The sequence below is a fragment of the Anas platyrhynchos genome, chromosome 16 (assembly GCF_047663525.1).
Source record: "Anas platyrhynchos isolate ZD024472 breed Pekin duck chromosome 16, IASCAAS_PekinDuck_T2T, whole genome shotgun sequence".
Taxonomy (NCBI): domain Eukaryota; kingdom Metazoa; phylum Chordata; class Aves; order Anseriformes; family Anatidae; genus Anas; species Anas platyrhynchos.
The window spans coordinates 8,953,407-8,969,306 of record NC_092602.1 but is presented as its reverse complement, the minus strand read 5'-3'; the positions used below and the strand labels follow the sequence as shown (position 1 = coordinate 8,969,306).

Here is a 15,900-nt window from a genome sequence, read left to right as displayed (position 1 = left end):
CCTGTACCTCTTTATACTGCTGTCATTGACACAGCAGGAAGGTTCCTATAGCATACAGGGACATGTCTGTAGAAAGCTAGCTGGAAGTCATTGTTTCATATCTATGGCTAAGCTCTCAAAATCTCATTATTTCTCTCTTAGAGAGAAATCCTGTAATTTACCCTTTCAGGAAAGCATCCTGTAATTTACCCTCTCCATTGTCTTTGAAGAATGTGAGATGTTGTAGCAGTTAGATCTTATAGACTCTATCCAGTTGCCAGAGCCCTCACACACATAGACACATGTGAAAACACATGAGGAAAAGGAAATACCTTAGCTGATACGGCCACTTAAGGCACAGTTATAATAGCCTCTGCTCAGTAGCTCTGGGAAATAGCTTAGTGGCACGGGGGATAGTCACAAGGGTTTATCAGCAGTCAGAGAAGCAAAAGCCGAACAAATCCAAACAATGAAGAAATGAACCCATTGTTTAGTTGTGCCAGCCATGGGCAGTGAATGCAGCGTTAGAAATCTCTCAAAGTGCTGTGAAGTATTCTGTGTATGGTCAGTGAGGAAGGAGCTGTCTGGATGACACAAAGAAATACAAAAACATTTATTGTACTGCCTGAAGGAAGTTACCCTACACTGTCCAAAACAAAGGAAGCTAGGTGGCATTGCATGGTGCATGGGATGGGAATATGTATATATAATACATATATATATATATATATATATATATGTATTGTTTTTTGTCTGCTTTTTGCTAGCAAAACCAGGGCAGCAAGCTCAGAAGAGGAGCTCTGATAAGACTACCTTCTAGGAAGCACATTCAGGTCGATTATGCAGGGAAAATATCCATCATCAGCTGAAGAGATGAATAATGGGTTCTTTTTCATTACAGGTAGACACTTTTTCCTAGAAATAAGATGACTGCTTTTAAAGCAGACAAAACGTTACTGTATCACTAGATTTGCTCCTGGGGAATACCAAAAGTGATGGATTGAGACAAGGGAGATAATACTGTAAGAAAGGCAAGTGAAGGAAGCAAGGTTTATCTGAGTTCCAGTTCTAGATATGGACCTGAGTTATCCCACAGCTACAAGCAATACCTAAACAAGCCAGCCCTTCCAGCAGATCTGTGGCAAGCCCAGTGTAGTCAAATTTAGCTGCTGGGAGTACAATTGAACCATCCTCCACAACTGATTTTTGGCTAGTCAACAGCTGAGCCTACATATTTGCTAGGCTCTGTTTTCTGAATTTTGGCAGTCCCTACTTCTTGTTCTCAAATTCTGCCCCTGAATTATATCTGGGCTCTCACTGCTGAGCTGGACCGTCCTCAGGGTGTTCTCCATGCAGTGCTGTCCACCAACACAAGAGCTGCCGTGCACATTTGGGGCACAGTGCCACCACAGTATGGAAAGTCACCACTCTGGAGTTACCTGTGAGTACTCTGCCATCCACAGTTATTTACTGCTACATAATTTCAGATAGGTTGGTTGATGACTGAGGCTGCTGTGGAAAAAGGGTGGATTACTACTGATGAGATACAGTCTGTGGCCTAAAACTTGGCAGCACTCAGAAGCTCTTTTTGTACCTGTATACATGATATCTTTTAATTACATTGTGGCTACTCAGAAAAGCTACATCCTGTTATTTGCAGGTACCTGCTCTCCTAAACCAGGCTTCAAAGCTCAGGAATGATTATGTCTATTATCATAGTTTTAACCAATGGTAAGAGACTACTCTAGAAAAATACTCCCTGCTCTGATTTTCACGAATTGTTGCCTACTTATAAAATTAAAGATGGACGTTTACGGCATTCATCTGTGGTGTCTGACTGACATAGGTGGTTAAGTCCTTTCTTTGATCCAAAAGCCAAGGAAAGCCATTAAACAGTGAGTGGGAGGTGGCCAGCAAGATTCATTTAGCTGATTAGTGTGTGCCCTCAGCTTCATAATAGCTGTACGAGAGGCAGCTGGGCTTGGGTGGGTACAGTTATGAAGGGCAGTTGTTGAAGCAAGGTTAGTGGGAATGTGTTGTAGGCTCCTTTGAAAGAGAAGTGGGGGTGTTTTGGCATTCTGCTTTTCTGGATTAAGTGCGGTGTTCTTGGTGAGTTGATAGTTTTGTGCACCTCTCTGAATGCTGTGCTGACTGTGAATTTGCTGAGGACGGGAATTGGTGTTAGCACAGTGTCTTGTTTTGCAGGCTCTGTGGTCTAACTGCAGTCTTTCTCCTGTGTGCTTTGTGTCTCTTGTTACTGACTGAAAATCCGATAGCCCAAACAGTGGAAGTGTGCTGGGTTGTGTGTGGTGTACCAGCTAGGTGTGGGGAATCTGCTCATATATCTAGGAATTGTTATGCCTTACAAGTGTCTGTCAATCTTAAAAATAGCCAGGAACTCTACTGAATAACCTCTGTATGTTTTTAACTGTAAACAATTTAACCTTATGTCCTCAAAACTGCATTTTGTTCAGTCCTTCCCCCCTTTCTTTTTTTTTTTTTTAAAAAAAAAAAGTTACATGTAATACAAGCAGTACAGCTATGAATGAAAGGACAGAACAGGTTTGTTTGGTTTCCTGCATGCCTCAGAAATCCTTCTATTTACTAGTCTTTCTTCCCCACCACTCAGGAATTTTGCTGCCTTGTAGGACTGGAGACCCCTTTTTTGCATGCTGACATATCTGCCCCCAGAAGTGAAGGAGCTGAAGGCAGGTCCTTGCTTCTTCTGGAAGTGCGCAGCCCCTGGAGCCATACAGCTGAGTTCCCTCTGGTGTGAGCCTCTCTACCATCAGCTTCTTGCTTGTACAGTGCTCTTGTGGCCTCTCTGTTTTACTTCTGTTATTAAGAAACTTGATCTGGGATTTAGCCAAGTTCCTAGAAATCTAATATTTTCTCTTTCCTTTCCTCTTGTGCAAGTTTATCAGTGCTGGGCAGCTGCTAACAGTGGTATTCGGGGGCTGAATGCTGCAGGACTGACCCAAAAGTGGAAGGGATGAGGAACTCAGCCGTTCTTCTTTAACAGTAGCAAAGATTTAAAAAAAAAAAAAAAAAGTAATAATAAAGTATCATCTCATGTGCTGTGGAATGTGTCTCCAGAAAAATGAGCAGGCAAGTCCCTTTTCCAAGCACTTTGAAACTGCAGAGAAAATCAGCCTAGAGATTTTTCTAAGCTGGCTGCACAAAGTGTTTGAGACTGCAGTTATGCTGGTTTATGCTCCTTTTTTAGGGGGCACAGGTTAGTGTTCTGACACTAGCGGGGTATCACAAGTGAATATCTAGTACGTAAAGAGGAAGGAAATGTATGGGGTCAATAATTGCATGTGTGCTTCTATAGGCAATGCTAATGTAGGAGGACTTGCTGTTTGGTTACTTCACATCAGAGATGAAAGAACAAAACAGAAAATCTCAATCACCCCCAAAAATCCTCAAAACAAAAATCTCAAAACCCTCAAAGGCACCTAGCAAGACATGGCTGCTCTTATTCAATAGACTGAAGCTTTCTATGTTCTGTGCCTGGATTTCATTTAGAAACCAGGAAAAAGCAGCCGTGCCTTCTGATGGTGAATACAGAAGAAACTTCTGAAGGAAATTAGTGTTTCCTGGTATTTCTTATACTATATTCAAAGTTCACTGGGTCACTTGTGGTCTCTAGTAATAATGCTGTGGATAGAGGGGAAGCTAAGTATCTTGGTGGCTTGCTGATAGCTCTGTATGGTTGCCTTGTATTCAACTTTCATTACCACAGCCTGCTTCTGCAGAATACTTGCATGAAAAAAGTATGACTCCAGTGAGGTTTCTGATTATTCAGCTGAAGTAACTGTTTATCAATGAGAGCTGTGGCTTGGTGTTTTAACAACATTCTGTCTCTGATCGAAGACAGATTTGCCTTCACACTCAAGTTTTGTGGCCTATGACTGAGGAGGTTGGCACTGGGACAGGAGGAGCTGAGGGAATAGGTTGTGGACTGAGCATTCCACTGGCAAAACGGTGCGAGACTGTGCTGGCTTCTCTTGTGCTCACCGAAAATCTTCATCTGTTGAAGAGCACAGGGTACAGGAATGGATGAGCTCAACTAGAACATGGAAAGGAAAAGTTAAAGGCCCAATAAACTAATGTGGTACTGGAGAAGGCAGCGTCTGTCCCACCTGGAATTTTGAATGCAAAGTAATTGTAACACCAAGGTGTTTGTGTGCTGTTCCAGTAAAGAACATTCTGGGGAGTGGTAATTACAAGGTTTACGAGGTGTACCCTTCCTGAGCCTGAGAGCAAAGTCCTGCTTCCCTAAGATGTACCGTGCCTGGGAGCTCCTTCTAGCACTGGGTCTGGGCATGTCCTGAGCACATCCCGATGCCATTACAGGTATGTACAGCCTTCAGCCCTTGGTGAGATGTGCTGTGCACTGATTGTGTGCTTTAAGCAGCAGGTAGGTGATTTACTAGCAGGTAGGTGTCTGTTACTGGTATTGCAGGGTATGGCAGATCCCTGGGTATGTATTTGCTCCTTCTGTGACTAGCATCCAAGTCAGACAGTGATGCTTACTAGCGTGTGCTGTGGGTGGTGGTTTTGTTGTTGTTGGTTCTGTACAGTTGTGCTGACAGCCCTGAGGCTCTACTGTAGAGAAATGGCTGGGTATGGGGGAAGTAGCTGAGTGAGTTTCTATGGAAACTCAGACATTTTTGTCTTGGAGAGCTTCTGGCTGTCAAGTTACATCTCTGTACAAGGAGGTGTCTTATGCAGATTGTGATATTTTCCTGCGCATCAGCTGTGCCCAAAATAAAACAGAACTTGCTGGTGTTGGATATCCTAATCCTGTTTAGCTTACTGCCATACAGACAGTTGGTTCAAGCCTGGTGGGGGGTCTGATGCTTTCTTAGAATCGTGCAATAATTCTGGAGGTCTCTAGTCCCATCTCCTGCTTGAAGCAGGGAAAACTTCAAAATCAGGTCAGGATGCCGAGAGCCTTGTCTAGTCAACTATAGAATAGCCATCCTTGGTATCTGGAAAACTGAGTGCTTGACCATCAGACTTCTTTTCTTCTTTATCCCTTGTGAATTGCCATTCTTGCAATTGGATGCTTGCCTCTCATCCTCACCTGATCACTACAAATAGGAGTCTGTCTCTGTCTCTCCGTAACAACCTATTACCTTAAAAAAAAAAAAACAGCAACTGGCTCTCCCCTTAGCCTGCTATTCTCTATATTGAACAAACCCAATCATTTGATCACTTTGAGTCTGGCTTTGCACGTGCTCGTATCTCCCTGGACCTGCCCCTGCCCTGTAAGGTGGTCCTCTGCTGACCTCACAGGCTTTTTGTTTGCTACATAGCTGAAGGCTGGGTATTGTATCCCAGATGTGGGCTCATGAGCACTGAGCAAAGGGGAAAATAATCACTTTCCACAATCTATTGCTGTGCTCTCACTGACACAGGCCAACATGAACTTGGCTTGCTTTGCAGGAAAGAAGCACTGCTGAATCATTCAGCTTGCTGCCCTTCAGGATGCCCCAGCTTCTCTTCTTGCAAAGCTGAATTCTAGCGAGGTTTGTTTCCAACCTGTACTGTTCCTGACTCGGGTGCATGGTGCATGACTTTGCTTTTGCTGTTGAAATCCATGGTTCCTCTCAGTCCATTCTTGCTAAGTTCCTCCCCCCATTTGCAGCTCTGTGCTCATTCTTGCAAGCCAGCCTCACAGTTTTCTCTCATGCAGAGCAACCAGTATGGCACGCTGATTGTGATTCCAGTGGTTCACACCCATTGAAACCCGAGTGCGTTGAAGGAAATGTAAAATCCATTCCCTAAGGCTTCCCACACCTTCATCTCTCCCAAGGGAGTAGGAAGAATTGGGATCTAAGCCAAGCTGATGGCCTGACAAGAAGGCAAGATACAAGACTAGAGCAAAATACTAGTTATGCTGACTGTCGGGGATTGCAACTGTAAATAGGCAGAACCTGGCGAGGTACCAGAACTTTAACAGGGCAGAGGGCACACAAACAAATAAATCAGCTAGTCAGGGAGTGTGCAGAGAGGGGAGGCAGCTGGGTGCCTGCCAAAATAGTTCAGAAGACAGATGTAATACCACAAACAATGTAAATTGAAAAGCAAAACTATTGTTCGGTTTAACTGGAGTGCAAATACTGGAATAATTCATCAATTATATAATTTGTAATGGGCACTTGTAAGTTTGTTCACTACAAAGACAATTGAGTGTGCCATTATGTGTAGAAAAGACGAGCCAATTTCATGCTTTTTCAAGACAATTGGAAAAGGGGAGGGCTGAAAGAAAAACAGCAGCTTTGCGTAGCAGTGCTTCTTTCAGAACTATCCCTCTGCATGCAAAACTGCAAAAAAAAAAAAAATGTACTTCCTGAAATACCTTTCCACTTAAGACCTTCCCCAAGTTGGGGAAATAACCTGAACAATTGCTTTTGACTGAGGTCCCCATAGAACGAAAGAAGCAAAGACATCTGGTACCATAAAACATCTCATCTTCTGAACACACAGCGATCACAGGTATGCTTTTGCTAGGTCTGTACACACCATCTCTCTTTAAGTCACGCATGGAAATTTGCAAGCACATTCCTCTGAGCTGACTTTGAGTCATTTTCAGTTTCTAGCCTTGGTAGTACACTTGAAGTGTGGGAGGATACCTAAAGGCGTGGCTTGGGAAACAGCTTCTGCAAACCACACTGCCAAACAGCTGTTTGTTTGTTTTTTTGCAAGCTTATTACAAGGTGTTTCTAAGACACACTGAAAATAAAACATCTCATTTAAAATGGATATAGCAAAACTTGCACAAAATGCATCTCCATTTCTATATAAAACGTAAAAAGAGGTGCCCCCCAGTGTGACCTAAAGAGCATCACCTTGCTAACATCAACGTTTTGCCATATCCATTAATTGTTAACTTCATTCTTTCTTGCAACTTACTCAAATTCATGGGACCGATAAGTGATGTATTATGGGGAGGTGACCTGTGGCCCAAATGCTATGAAGGAGAAATAGTAAGGAACATTAAAATCCCTTCTCCTATGGCTTTGTCATCCCTAAGAGTTTGGTGATCTCTTGCCAGTTTTTTCTTGTTACTAATCTCAGAACAAGATTTGCTGGATACACTCATCTTTAATGTTTCAATAATAATGTTCTGGTTTGGATGGAGCTGCTGCTTGTGTCTGAAGGAAGGAGTTAACCAGCTACATTCAGGCAGCACGTACCTGTCCACCCTTAAAACAAGAGGCTTCCCATTAAGGCTCCAGCGTTCTGCAGGCTGGGCAGGAAGTGCAGTCCTCAATGTTTAGTTCTGTGTCCAGAGAGATCTGGCAAATCTGTAAAGGATATTTGCTTTTGATCAAATTGTTTTAATTTTCCCAAGAACGCTCAGAAAAAGCTGCTAAAACAAAATGTAACTTTTCCATAAATTGAAGAGTGACACTTTATATATAAAATAAAGCTTCCATAGGATCAGACAAGTACTAACAATGCCAGAACTGAGAGCCTATAAATTACCCCATGGTACATGTCCCGCCAATCTTGAGACCTGGCTAATTGGCAGGGCTGCTTTGAGCTACTTCAACCACATCGTGAATTTTTAATTGTCTAAAATACATGGAGATGGGGGGGGGGGGTGGGAAATAAAAGTAATTCTGTGCCAACTGCAACAATTAAGTGACTGGGGGCAGAGCGAGCAGAGGGCTCTTGCAACACGTTCTAGCTCGGCTTTCCCTAGGAAATTAACCCAAAAAGGAACTAATTTGCACTATTCGCCGTGTGAGCTGTTCCTGGGGGGCCCTGGGCTCTTCTCCCCCCTACCTGAGGTGTTGTCATACCGGGAACTCAGCGGGGGGCTCGGTGGGAGGGGAGGGGAGGGGGGGGAGCTCCCTGGGGTCTCCCAGCACGGGGAGGAGGCGCTGCGGGGAGCTGGGGGCTCACCCCCTGCCCGGCTTCCCCGGCCCCCACCGGCCCCGGGGGTGACCTCGGCGGGGCCTCCCCCGGCCGGCAGCAGCCGGGCTCCCACCGCGGCCTCCCCGGGGGCTCCCCGCAGCCCCCTCCGCGCCCCCTCCTCCCCCCGGTGCCGCCTCCCCCGCGTCCCCCCCGCCCGCCCCCAGCCACCTACCGGGGGACAACGGCGGCCTCCGCCAGCGGCTTCCGCCTCCGCGCGCCGGAACCCGGCGCGGCCCCGCCCGCCCGCCGAGGGAGGGGCGGTGGCGGCGGCGGCGGCTGGGGCCGGGCCGGGCGGGGGGAGCCGCAGCCGGGGCTGCCGGGGCCGTTCCCGCGGAGAGGGGGCGTGCGGCGGGACTACAAATCCCAGCGTGCCGTGCGGCGGGCAGCTCTCGCGAGACCGCCGCCGGGACTTTGTTTCCTCACGGCCCTCAGCGCGCCGGAAGTCGAGGCGGGAGAGCCGCTTCCGGGCGTGGCGTGTGGCGGAGCGGCGGCGGCTGAGGGGCGGCGGGGATGGACGTGACCGGGCCCGAGACCGACTGGCGCAGCACCAACTTCCGCCAGAAGCTCGTCAGCCAGATGTGAGTGCGGGGCGGCCGCCGGCAGGACGAGGGGACCGGGGTTCCCCCCTAGCCCGGCCCGGCCCTCCCGGCTCCCCCTGCCCCTGGTAGCGGTCCCCCGGCCTGCCCCGCAGCCGCCGGTGTTGGGTTCTGCTCCGGCAGGGCCCGCAGGGCTGCCGCGTTCGGTTCTGTGCAAACCTCGTTATAGGCTTCTGTCTGGCTCTGACAGCGAAATCAGTGTCAGAGGCTGAATCGGTTACCTGTTGTGCTTTCCTAGGTCTGGAGCAGCGATCGCACTCGGTGTCTGCGTGATCGCGGCAAGGTTGTTTAGAAGAAAGTTGGGCTTGTTGCCTCCTCGGTCGTCCTCTGTGACAAGATCCCTTTGCTCGGGTCCCTTTGCCGCTCTCCGTGCTCTTTTTGTCACGGGGAGGCTCTTACCCTGCAGAGGGTGCTCACTGTAGTGCTGAAAGCACTGCTTGGTGCTTCTACAGCAATGTTAAAATCCTTATTTCTGTGCGCTTGAAAAGCTTGATTATGCTTTGCTTTAAATACCGATTCTCATAAGCAACAGACTGTTTTTTTGTGATATGTGAAGAATATGCTGTTTGCACACGGTTTTAGTGCCTAGCTCTGGGCTTTCCTTGTGGTGATGTCTCAGAATTAAAATATTGCAGTGTTCACGAAAGAAATCGGACAGTGAGTGCTTGTCAAAGCTGTGCGAGTTTCTTTGTCATCAGAGCTGATGTTTTCCTGTCTAAACTCTCTGCAGCATCTATTGTCAGATGAATCTGTTGCATTTTCCTCTCCTTTTTTACTTCTTCATCAAAGCAAAACCCCCCAAACTACTCTCTGATGCTGTGCAACTCCGGGGAAGTAAACCTGAGTCAGCTGAAACAAAGCTCAGTGCAGTAACCTCTTGTTTGTGTGTTTGCTCTGCAAGCAGTCACTGTCTTTCTGTGAGCACTAAAAATGACAAATGTTTCAGGGGGAAGCTGATAGTAAGAGATAAAGATTGAATAGGTCAATAGCAGTTAGGTTTTTAAAGGTTGATGGCACATGAAGAGATGTCGACTGTCTTACACTTTTAATTCCTGCAAGAAAGAATTAAAATTTCCTCTGTTTAGTCTTGCACATGCGCACAGATGTATTTTTTATCTGTGTGCTTTTTGTTATCAATGTGTTGGCAGTCTTCCCTCCCTCCTCCCCCAGGATTGTGTTCCCTGAGTGATGTGTCTTCTTTGCACACCATCCTGCTGTGTAGTATCCTACAGATGTTTCCATTCCCTGTCTTATTTAAAGAGCAAGCATACTTGGTACTGGGATAACTGTGCAATGACTACAGTGGATTTTTTTTTAAATGTATTAACTTGTACTAGATATCAGCAGATGACTTGGTTTCATGCTGGCACTTGAAGTAAATGAAGGCTAGCCAGGAGCAGAGTTTATAATAGATAGGTCCGTGGATGTCAAGATATTTATTTATTTATTTTCCCATAGTGACATTATCTGGCTAAATACTTCAGGGATACCATGTGCAGTAGGTATCTTAGTGAACGTGTCTGTGTGTAGTTGGAGCACTGTGTGAGAGGTGATCTCGCTAGGAAATGATTCCCCTGGGAAGCCCCGCTCAGCGCTGGGTCCCTGTCTGACTGCAAGCCCAGCAGGACTCCCACAGCTGTGAGACCCAGGACTGCCAGAGCTCAGCTGACGGAGGCCAGGGAGCAGCTTTGGTTCCTGCCACGTTGTTCCAAGAGAGCAACGATGCAGGAGTGTGAATGTTTGTGCTTTCAAGGCACCTTTTTATTCCAGCCCTTACAGCGAACAGGCACCTACCAGTGCCTTGGGAGCCTCTCTCTAAATGCCTTTCCTTAATACGCTTTTAAACGTTGGTATTGCCTGAAGGACAAAGCTGAGGTGGGTTGCGTGGTGGTAACCTCAGAGCCTTGCCGTGCAGTTCCTGTGCCGAGCTGCTTCTAGCCTGGGGTAAGGGGAATTGTGTCAAACGGGGTAACTTCAGCTGCATGATGGTCAATAAAAGTGGTGTTCAGCTTTCTGCCTGGTTTTCATGCATACCTTCACACTTAAAATCAAGTAGATTTTAGCTAATGGTTCAGTTAGATGAGAGGAAAGAGCATGCGTGAGCATAAGTAAGGATGGGGAGGTGGAGAGCACGGGAAAGGAGGCAGAGGTGGGAGCAGAAACGAGCAGGCAGGAGGCGAGCAGAGCAGCTACAATTTCTCGTGTGTGTGTGTGTGGGGGGGAGATCATTTGCATTGCTGCTCTCTGTGAAATATGTCACAAAATCCGTTCATAAAGCAGCCTTATTTTTATATGCCAGCCTGGGCTGTCTGATGGGATTTCAGGGAAAAAAAAAAAGGGCCAAGAAGACGGCTGTGCCTCCTGTCCTGGTACTACAGAAAGGGAGGAGTTGGTTGCGTCAAAATAAGCATTTATAAAACTGTGAACTAAGAAGCTTCTGCCTCTGTAGTGCAAGTGTTTGGGTTGCCATGCAGTGAACCTGAAGGAGAAATTTGTTGAAGTTAAAAATAACCGAGGAGAAGTGTTTATTCTGAAGCTGGGTAGTGCTTCGGCCCTGCTGGTTGCGCAGCCACACAAACAGTGGCACTGGCGTAACCTGGCGGGGAGGCTTCTGAAGGAATCACTCCTGTGGGAGGATTTTCTGTGCCTTTGAAGCTCTGAGGGGGTGGTTCTGTGTAGCAGGACGGTGATTTTCCTCACTGCAGAACTGGAAAGAAAGACAATGCCTTACGTTAAAAAAGAGAAGGCTTTACAAAGAGAAGGCCTTGCAGAGGTTGGATTGTCCTTCGCCTTCTCCTCTGTGGCTGAAGGCGGTGTTATGTGGGGCTGAGGCTGGTCCTAGGTATCTGGGGACTCCTGATCTGGGTGTTCTTGCAGTGAGGGTTGTCATTAAATGTGCTGTGTCCAACCTGGAGCTAACAGAAACATTGTGTGGGGCGCTGTCCTGTACCCAAGATCAAGTAATTAACGTTTAATGTATTTGCTGGGGTTTACCTGGAGGTTTTTTAAGCTTGTGATGTGGATGGCTGTGGTTAACGGCCCGTCAGCACGCTTTTATTTTTCTTCCCGTTTTAAGCAAGAAAGATTTATTTTGAGTGACCAGTCTGTTTCATGAGGCAGCGTCTGGTGGTGTTAACGTGGGGTTGGTCCTAGAGCTCATTGCCCTTTCGTCTCACTGGAAGTCCTGGTGCAGTTTGTGGTGTGAAGGAGAGGAGAGCTGGTGGAGTGGTGAAGGAGAACGTGTTTTGCAAGATTTTTCTGCTAGACCAGTTGGCCTGAGTGAGAGGTTGCAGTTGTAGGGCTGGAAACGAACTTCTTGGAAAGGGAGGGGGAATTCCTGAAGCTGGCAGTGGTGCCAAATGCTTCATGGCATCAGTTTTTGAGTGTTGTGGAGGAGCTGAAAAAGGCAGAGCTTTAGTGCACATCTTACATGCTTAGTAAGTGCTTGTGAGGCAGATGAAGGCTGTATTGGCTGGAACATCTGGTTTTCAAAGTTGTGTTGGATTTCATTTCTGGAAGGATATGATACCTTATTTGGTACACTTGACTCAGTGGAAAGCTGTCTTTTTCTAGTGACTTTCCCAGCCTTTTAACTTAGTTGTTTTTGTGCTGGTTGAAGTTAAATGTGGGGAGAAAGAAACGGACGAGGCGGAAGAAACCACACACAGCTGAACTTGTGGAATACGAAGAGATCTGGCATGGAGTGCTAGGCAACATCAAAAAGAAATGGTGGCTACACAGAATAAATAATTTGCTGTGTTTTTTTCCAAACTTCCTGCTACGCCATGGATCGCAGTCTCTGTATCAGCCACTCTAGTACTAGCTGCACGTTACATCCTTTATTTGGGTCTGTGTCACTGGTCTTTCTGCCTGCTCAGTTCTTGGTGGCCTTGAAATGAGAGGCATTGTCATTCACTGTGGGACTAAGGCGGTGAGGAAGATTCAGAGAGAGTAGCGTGGGTTTAGAGGCAGCTTTTCTGAAAGAGAAAGTGTTGGAAAGAGGGAGGTGAAGGACTGGATGCTCTGCTTCTTCTGCAGCAGACTTCTTTTATGAGGAGCTCACTTTAAGGCTTGCTTACACATGAAAGAGTAGTTACTCTGTGTTATATTTGAATTTGGCTTCATTTAAGTAACCTTCCTGTGTAACCAGCATTTGTAGTGTCCGTCAGGCCACGTGAGCAGGTTACCGTGAGGGACACATGCAGGTGGCTGTGCTCTGCTCCCTATTTCTTTGCAAGTTACACCAGGTAAGTTACATGCTACTAGGCTACGACTTTGCACGGTAAAGGTATGAGTTTGGACAGCTTCAGCTCCTTCACCTAAGTCTGTTGTTTCTGCTCTTCATGCCTGTCTTGAGGGGGATGCTGAGTTATTTCAGGACACTGGACTAGCTCACTGCTCACACAAGCACCACTCCTGCTTGCAAGGGAGGTGGTCAGAACTCGAGGGGGCAAAAAGCAGCAGTCCCACTTCAGGCTGCATGAAGCTTCCAAGGATCCCCACCCTAAGATGCATTTCGGGTAGGGTAGTTGCTCATTCAACAGCAGAGAAATGGGTTGCTGAGATGGTAATTACAAGGTGAAAGTATTTCCTGGTAACTTGCTTGTGGAATGCAGGCTGCAGCTACTAGGCTGTAACACAGAACAGGTTTTGCAGTGAAGTGAAATGTTTCCAAGAATGAGAATGCCCAGCAGATTTGAATAGGGCTGCTCTCCTGTCTGAGTCCTTGATTTAAGATGTTTTTTGTCTCAGTGCTTATGTTGCAGTGGAATTGCTTGGTTTTTGATGTGCTGAGGATACACGCTGGAGGGAAGGGATGCCAGGCAGGAGAGGGACTGGGCAGGCTGGAGAGCTGGGCCTGAGCCTCCTGGAGTTCAACAAGGCCAAGTGCAAGGTCCTGCACCTGGGCTGGGGCAATCCCAAGCACAAATCCAGGCTGGGTGGAGAACGGAATGAGAGCTGCCCTGAGGAGAGGGACCTGGGGGCATTGCTTGATGAGAAGCTCGACATGAGCTGGTGATACATGCTTGTAACCCAGAAAGCCACCCGTACTCTGGGCTGCACCAAAAGCAGACCCCACAGCATCTTTCTAGTACCTCAGGGGGGCTACAGGAAAGCTGGGGAGGGACTCTGTGTCAGGGGGTGTGGTTACAGTACAGGAGTAATGGCTTTAAACTAAAAAAGGGGAGGTTTAGGTTAGGTATAAGGAAGAAATTCTTCACTCCGAGGGTGGTGAGGCACTGCCACAGGCTGCCCAGAGAAGCTGTGGCCACCCCATCTCTGGCAGTGCTCAAGGCCAGGCTGGACGGGCCTTTGGGACACCCGGTGTGGGGGGAGGCAGCGTGCCCATGGCACAGGTTGTAACTAGATGGTCTTTAAGGTCCCAGACTGTTCTGAGTCTGTGAACACTCCTTCTTTCCTATCAATTTCTTTAGCAGAGTGTTTTGGTGTGGGTAGTTTATTTCCTTTTCTTTCTCGTGCTTTCAATTTCTCATCCAGAGGGCAGATCTAGTTCCAGTTTACTAGTGGTGTGATGGCCCTGCACTTCTGATTGATAAATAGAAAAGAACAGTAAAGGGGTAAAAAAAAAAAAAAAGGCTTTTATTACCAACTGTCCATCAGCAGGACCTTCTTCTTATCTACTGCTCATTGCCTAAAGGCGTTTGATGTTTTACCAAGCAATTTTTATTATTCTGCCTTCTGTTTAGAGGATTCTTTTGGAAATGCCTGGTACTATGCAGGCTCAAACCCGTAGTTCACTGGACATGGATTACATTAGAGGAAAGCTGAATGACTGGATTCATCAACAGGTCCTAGTATTTTGTCAAACTAACACTTCAAGCAGCAAATAGTGACTTGCTTAGCTGCTATTCTTGAATATCTGCAAAGAACTAATTTCTAAAAGGCAACAAAAAATGACTTTTTTCCTCAGTTATTTGAATAAGTTTTAAAGAGCAGCAATTTTAAGTAATGCCATTTTTGTTTTTTTAATCTATACATGGATTTAACAATAAGAGAGGGGTAAAAAGCTGTTACACAGACGTTTCTAACTACAGAAAGTATTTTCAGATGTCCTCAGTTAATGCCAGCATTGTTTTTTTCTTTTTCAGTGATGAAGCTATGAGGAAGGCTGGTGTTGCCCATAATAAGTCCAGCAAAGAGATGGAGAGCCACGTGTTTATGAAGGCTAAAACAAGGGTTAAGTATCTGGATGTGTGTGTGTTCCTTTTACCCTGAGGGGAAATGAAGTGTTTGGTGTCCAATACATGCAGCAGACTGGACTTCAGGCCAAGAGAGCTTTGCTGATACTGCAGCATTTAATGCATGCGTGGTTCTGTGCTTAATTAAGTCTTATCTAAAGACTTGTGTGTAGTGAATTGCATGGAGTTTGTTTTATCTACAGTGTGGCATTATTCCATCTAACCAGTTTGGTGATCAGGAGAGACTGAGATATTGATAAAAAAGCTGTCTTGGGAGTAAGGAAAAAAGGAATTTCTTGGGTCTCTGTAAAAGTCTGGTTTTTGTGTACAATTCTAGGCGCTACCCAAATGTATAAGCTCTTCTTTCCTGGGGCTGTGTTATAAGAAATTGGATCCTATTGCTGTCTACAAAGAAGACATGTTTGAGATAGAACTTGGTGAAAGTTTTTATAACGCTTATTTATGCCTGCTGATGGCATTCTCACTGGTGAGTGGGTACTTAAAGGAGCAGGGAGGCTGTCTCAGCACTGTGGCAGACTCTCTTGTGCATTATGAAGCACATTAATAAATTGCAGCAAAGACTGTTTGTCCTTTCACCTCTGGCACTTCTGCCACGTATAAGTCTTAAAAACAATTAAGTTAATATCTTTAATAATAATAACTTAGCATAAAAAAGTTCTTGTAGTATGAATATGACCTAGTTTAAGGACTGAAGTGAGTCAATGTACCCAATAAGAAATTTTGATCCTTAAGGAAAGAACTAGAATGGGTGAGAAAAGGAAAATGGATATATTAGTATATAACTAGGTATACACATTATGTTCCTGCTATTGTGACTGTCACAGAACTTCTTTCCAGTGAATTTTATGGACTTCTGGGCTACTTGGACCATCAGCCACACTGACCTTCTGGTAAAAAGCATTTCCACTTAGTTTGTGAACAGACTGGTCCTTGTAAGTGAACTAAAAGCTGTCAAAGTAAAGTAAAATCTGGTACACTGAGGAAGAATACTGAAGGACCAGAAAGTCGTGGTTGCTCTGTTTTTATTTCCTGCGCTGATACACTTTTTTTTTTTTTAACATTTAGGAGGAGTATCTTTCTCTTGTGGCCAGGCTTATTATCCATTTTCGAGATATCCGTAAGTAATTTTAATCCCAGTGACTGCTCATCGGGGGCGGAGGGGGAATAAA

General features: G+C 46.0%; 1 protein-coding gene across 6 annotated transcripts in view; it reads left to right on the top strand.

Moving 5' to 3' along the window:
* Positions 1–15,900, top strand: part of MED15 (mediator complex subunit 15) — a 38,054-nt gene that overhangs the window by 780 nt on the left and 21,374 nt on the right. For 4 of the 6 annotated variants that reach the window (XM_072024332.1, XM_072024331.1, XM_072024329.1 and 1 more), the window contains exons 1-3: positions 8,265–8,492; positions 14,621–14,708; positions 15,797–15,848. In XM_072024332.1, coding sequence (XP_071880433.1) covers positions 8,425–8,492; positions 14,621–14,708; positions 15,797–15,848 — 208 coding nt within the window. In that variant the 5' untranslated portion in view covers positions 8,265–8,424. Of the gene's footprint in view, positions 1–2,069; positions 2,089–8,264; positions 8,493–14,620; positions 14,709–15,796; positions 15,849–15,900 lie in introns of those variants that run through there. The other 2 variants (XM_072024330.1, XM_072024333.1) reach the window with 2 other exon arrangements.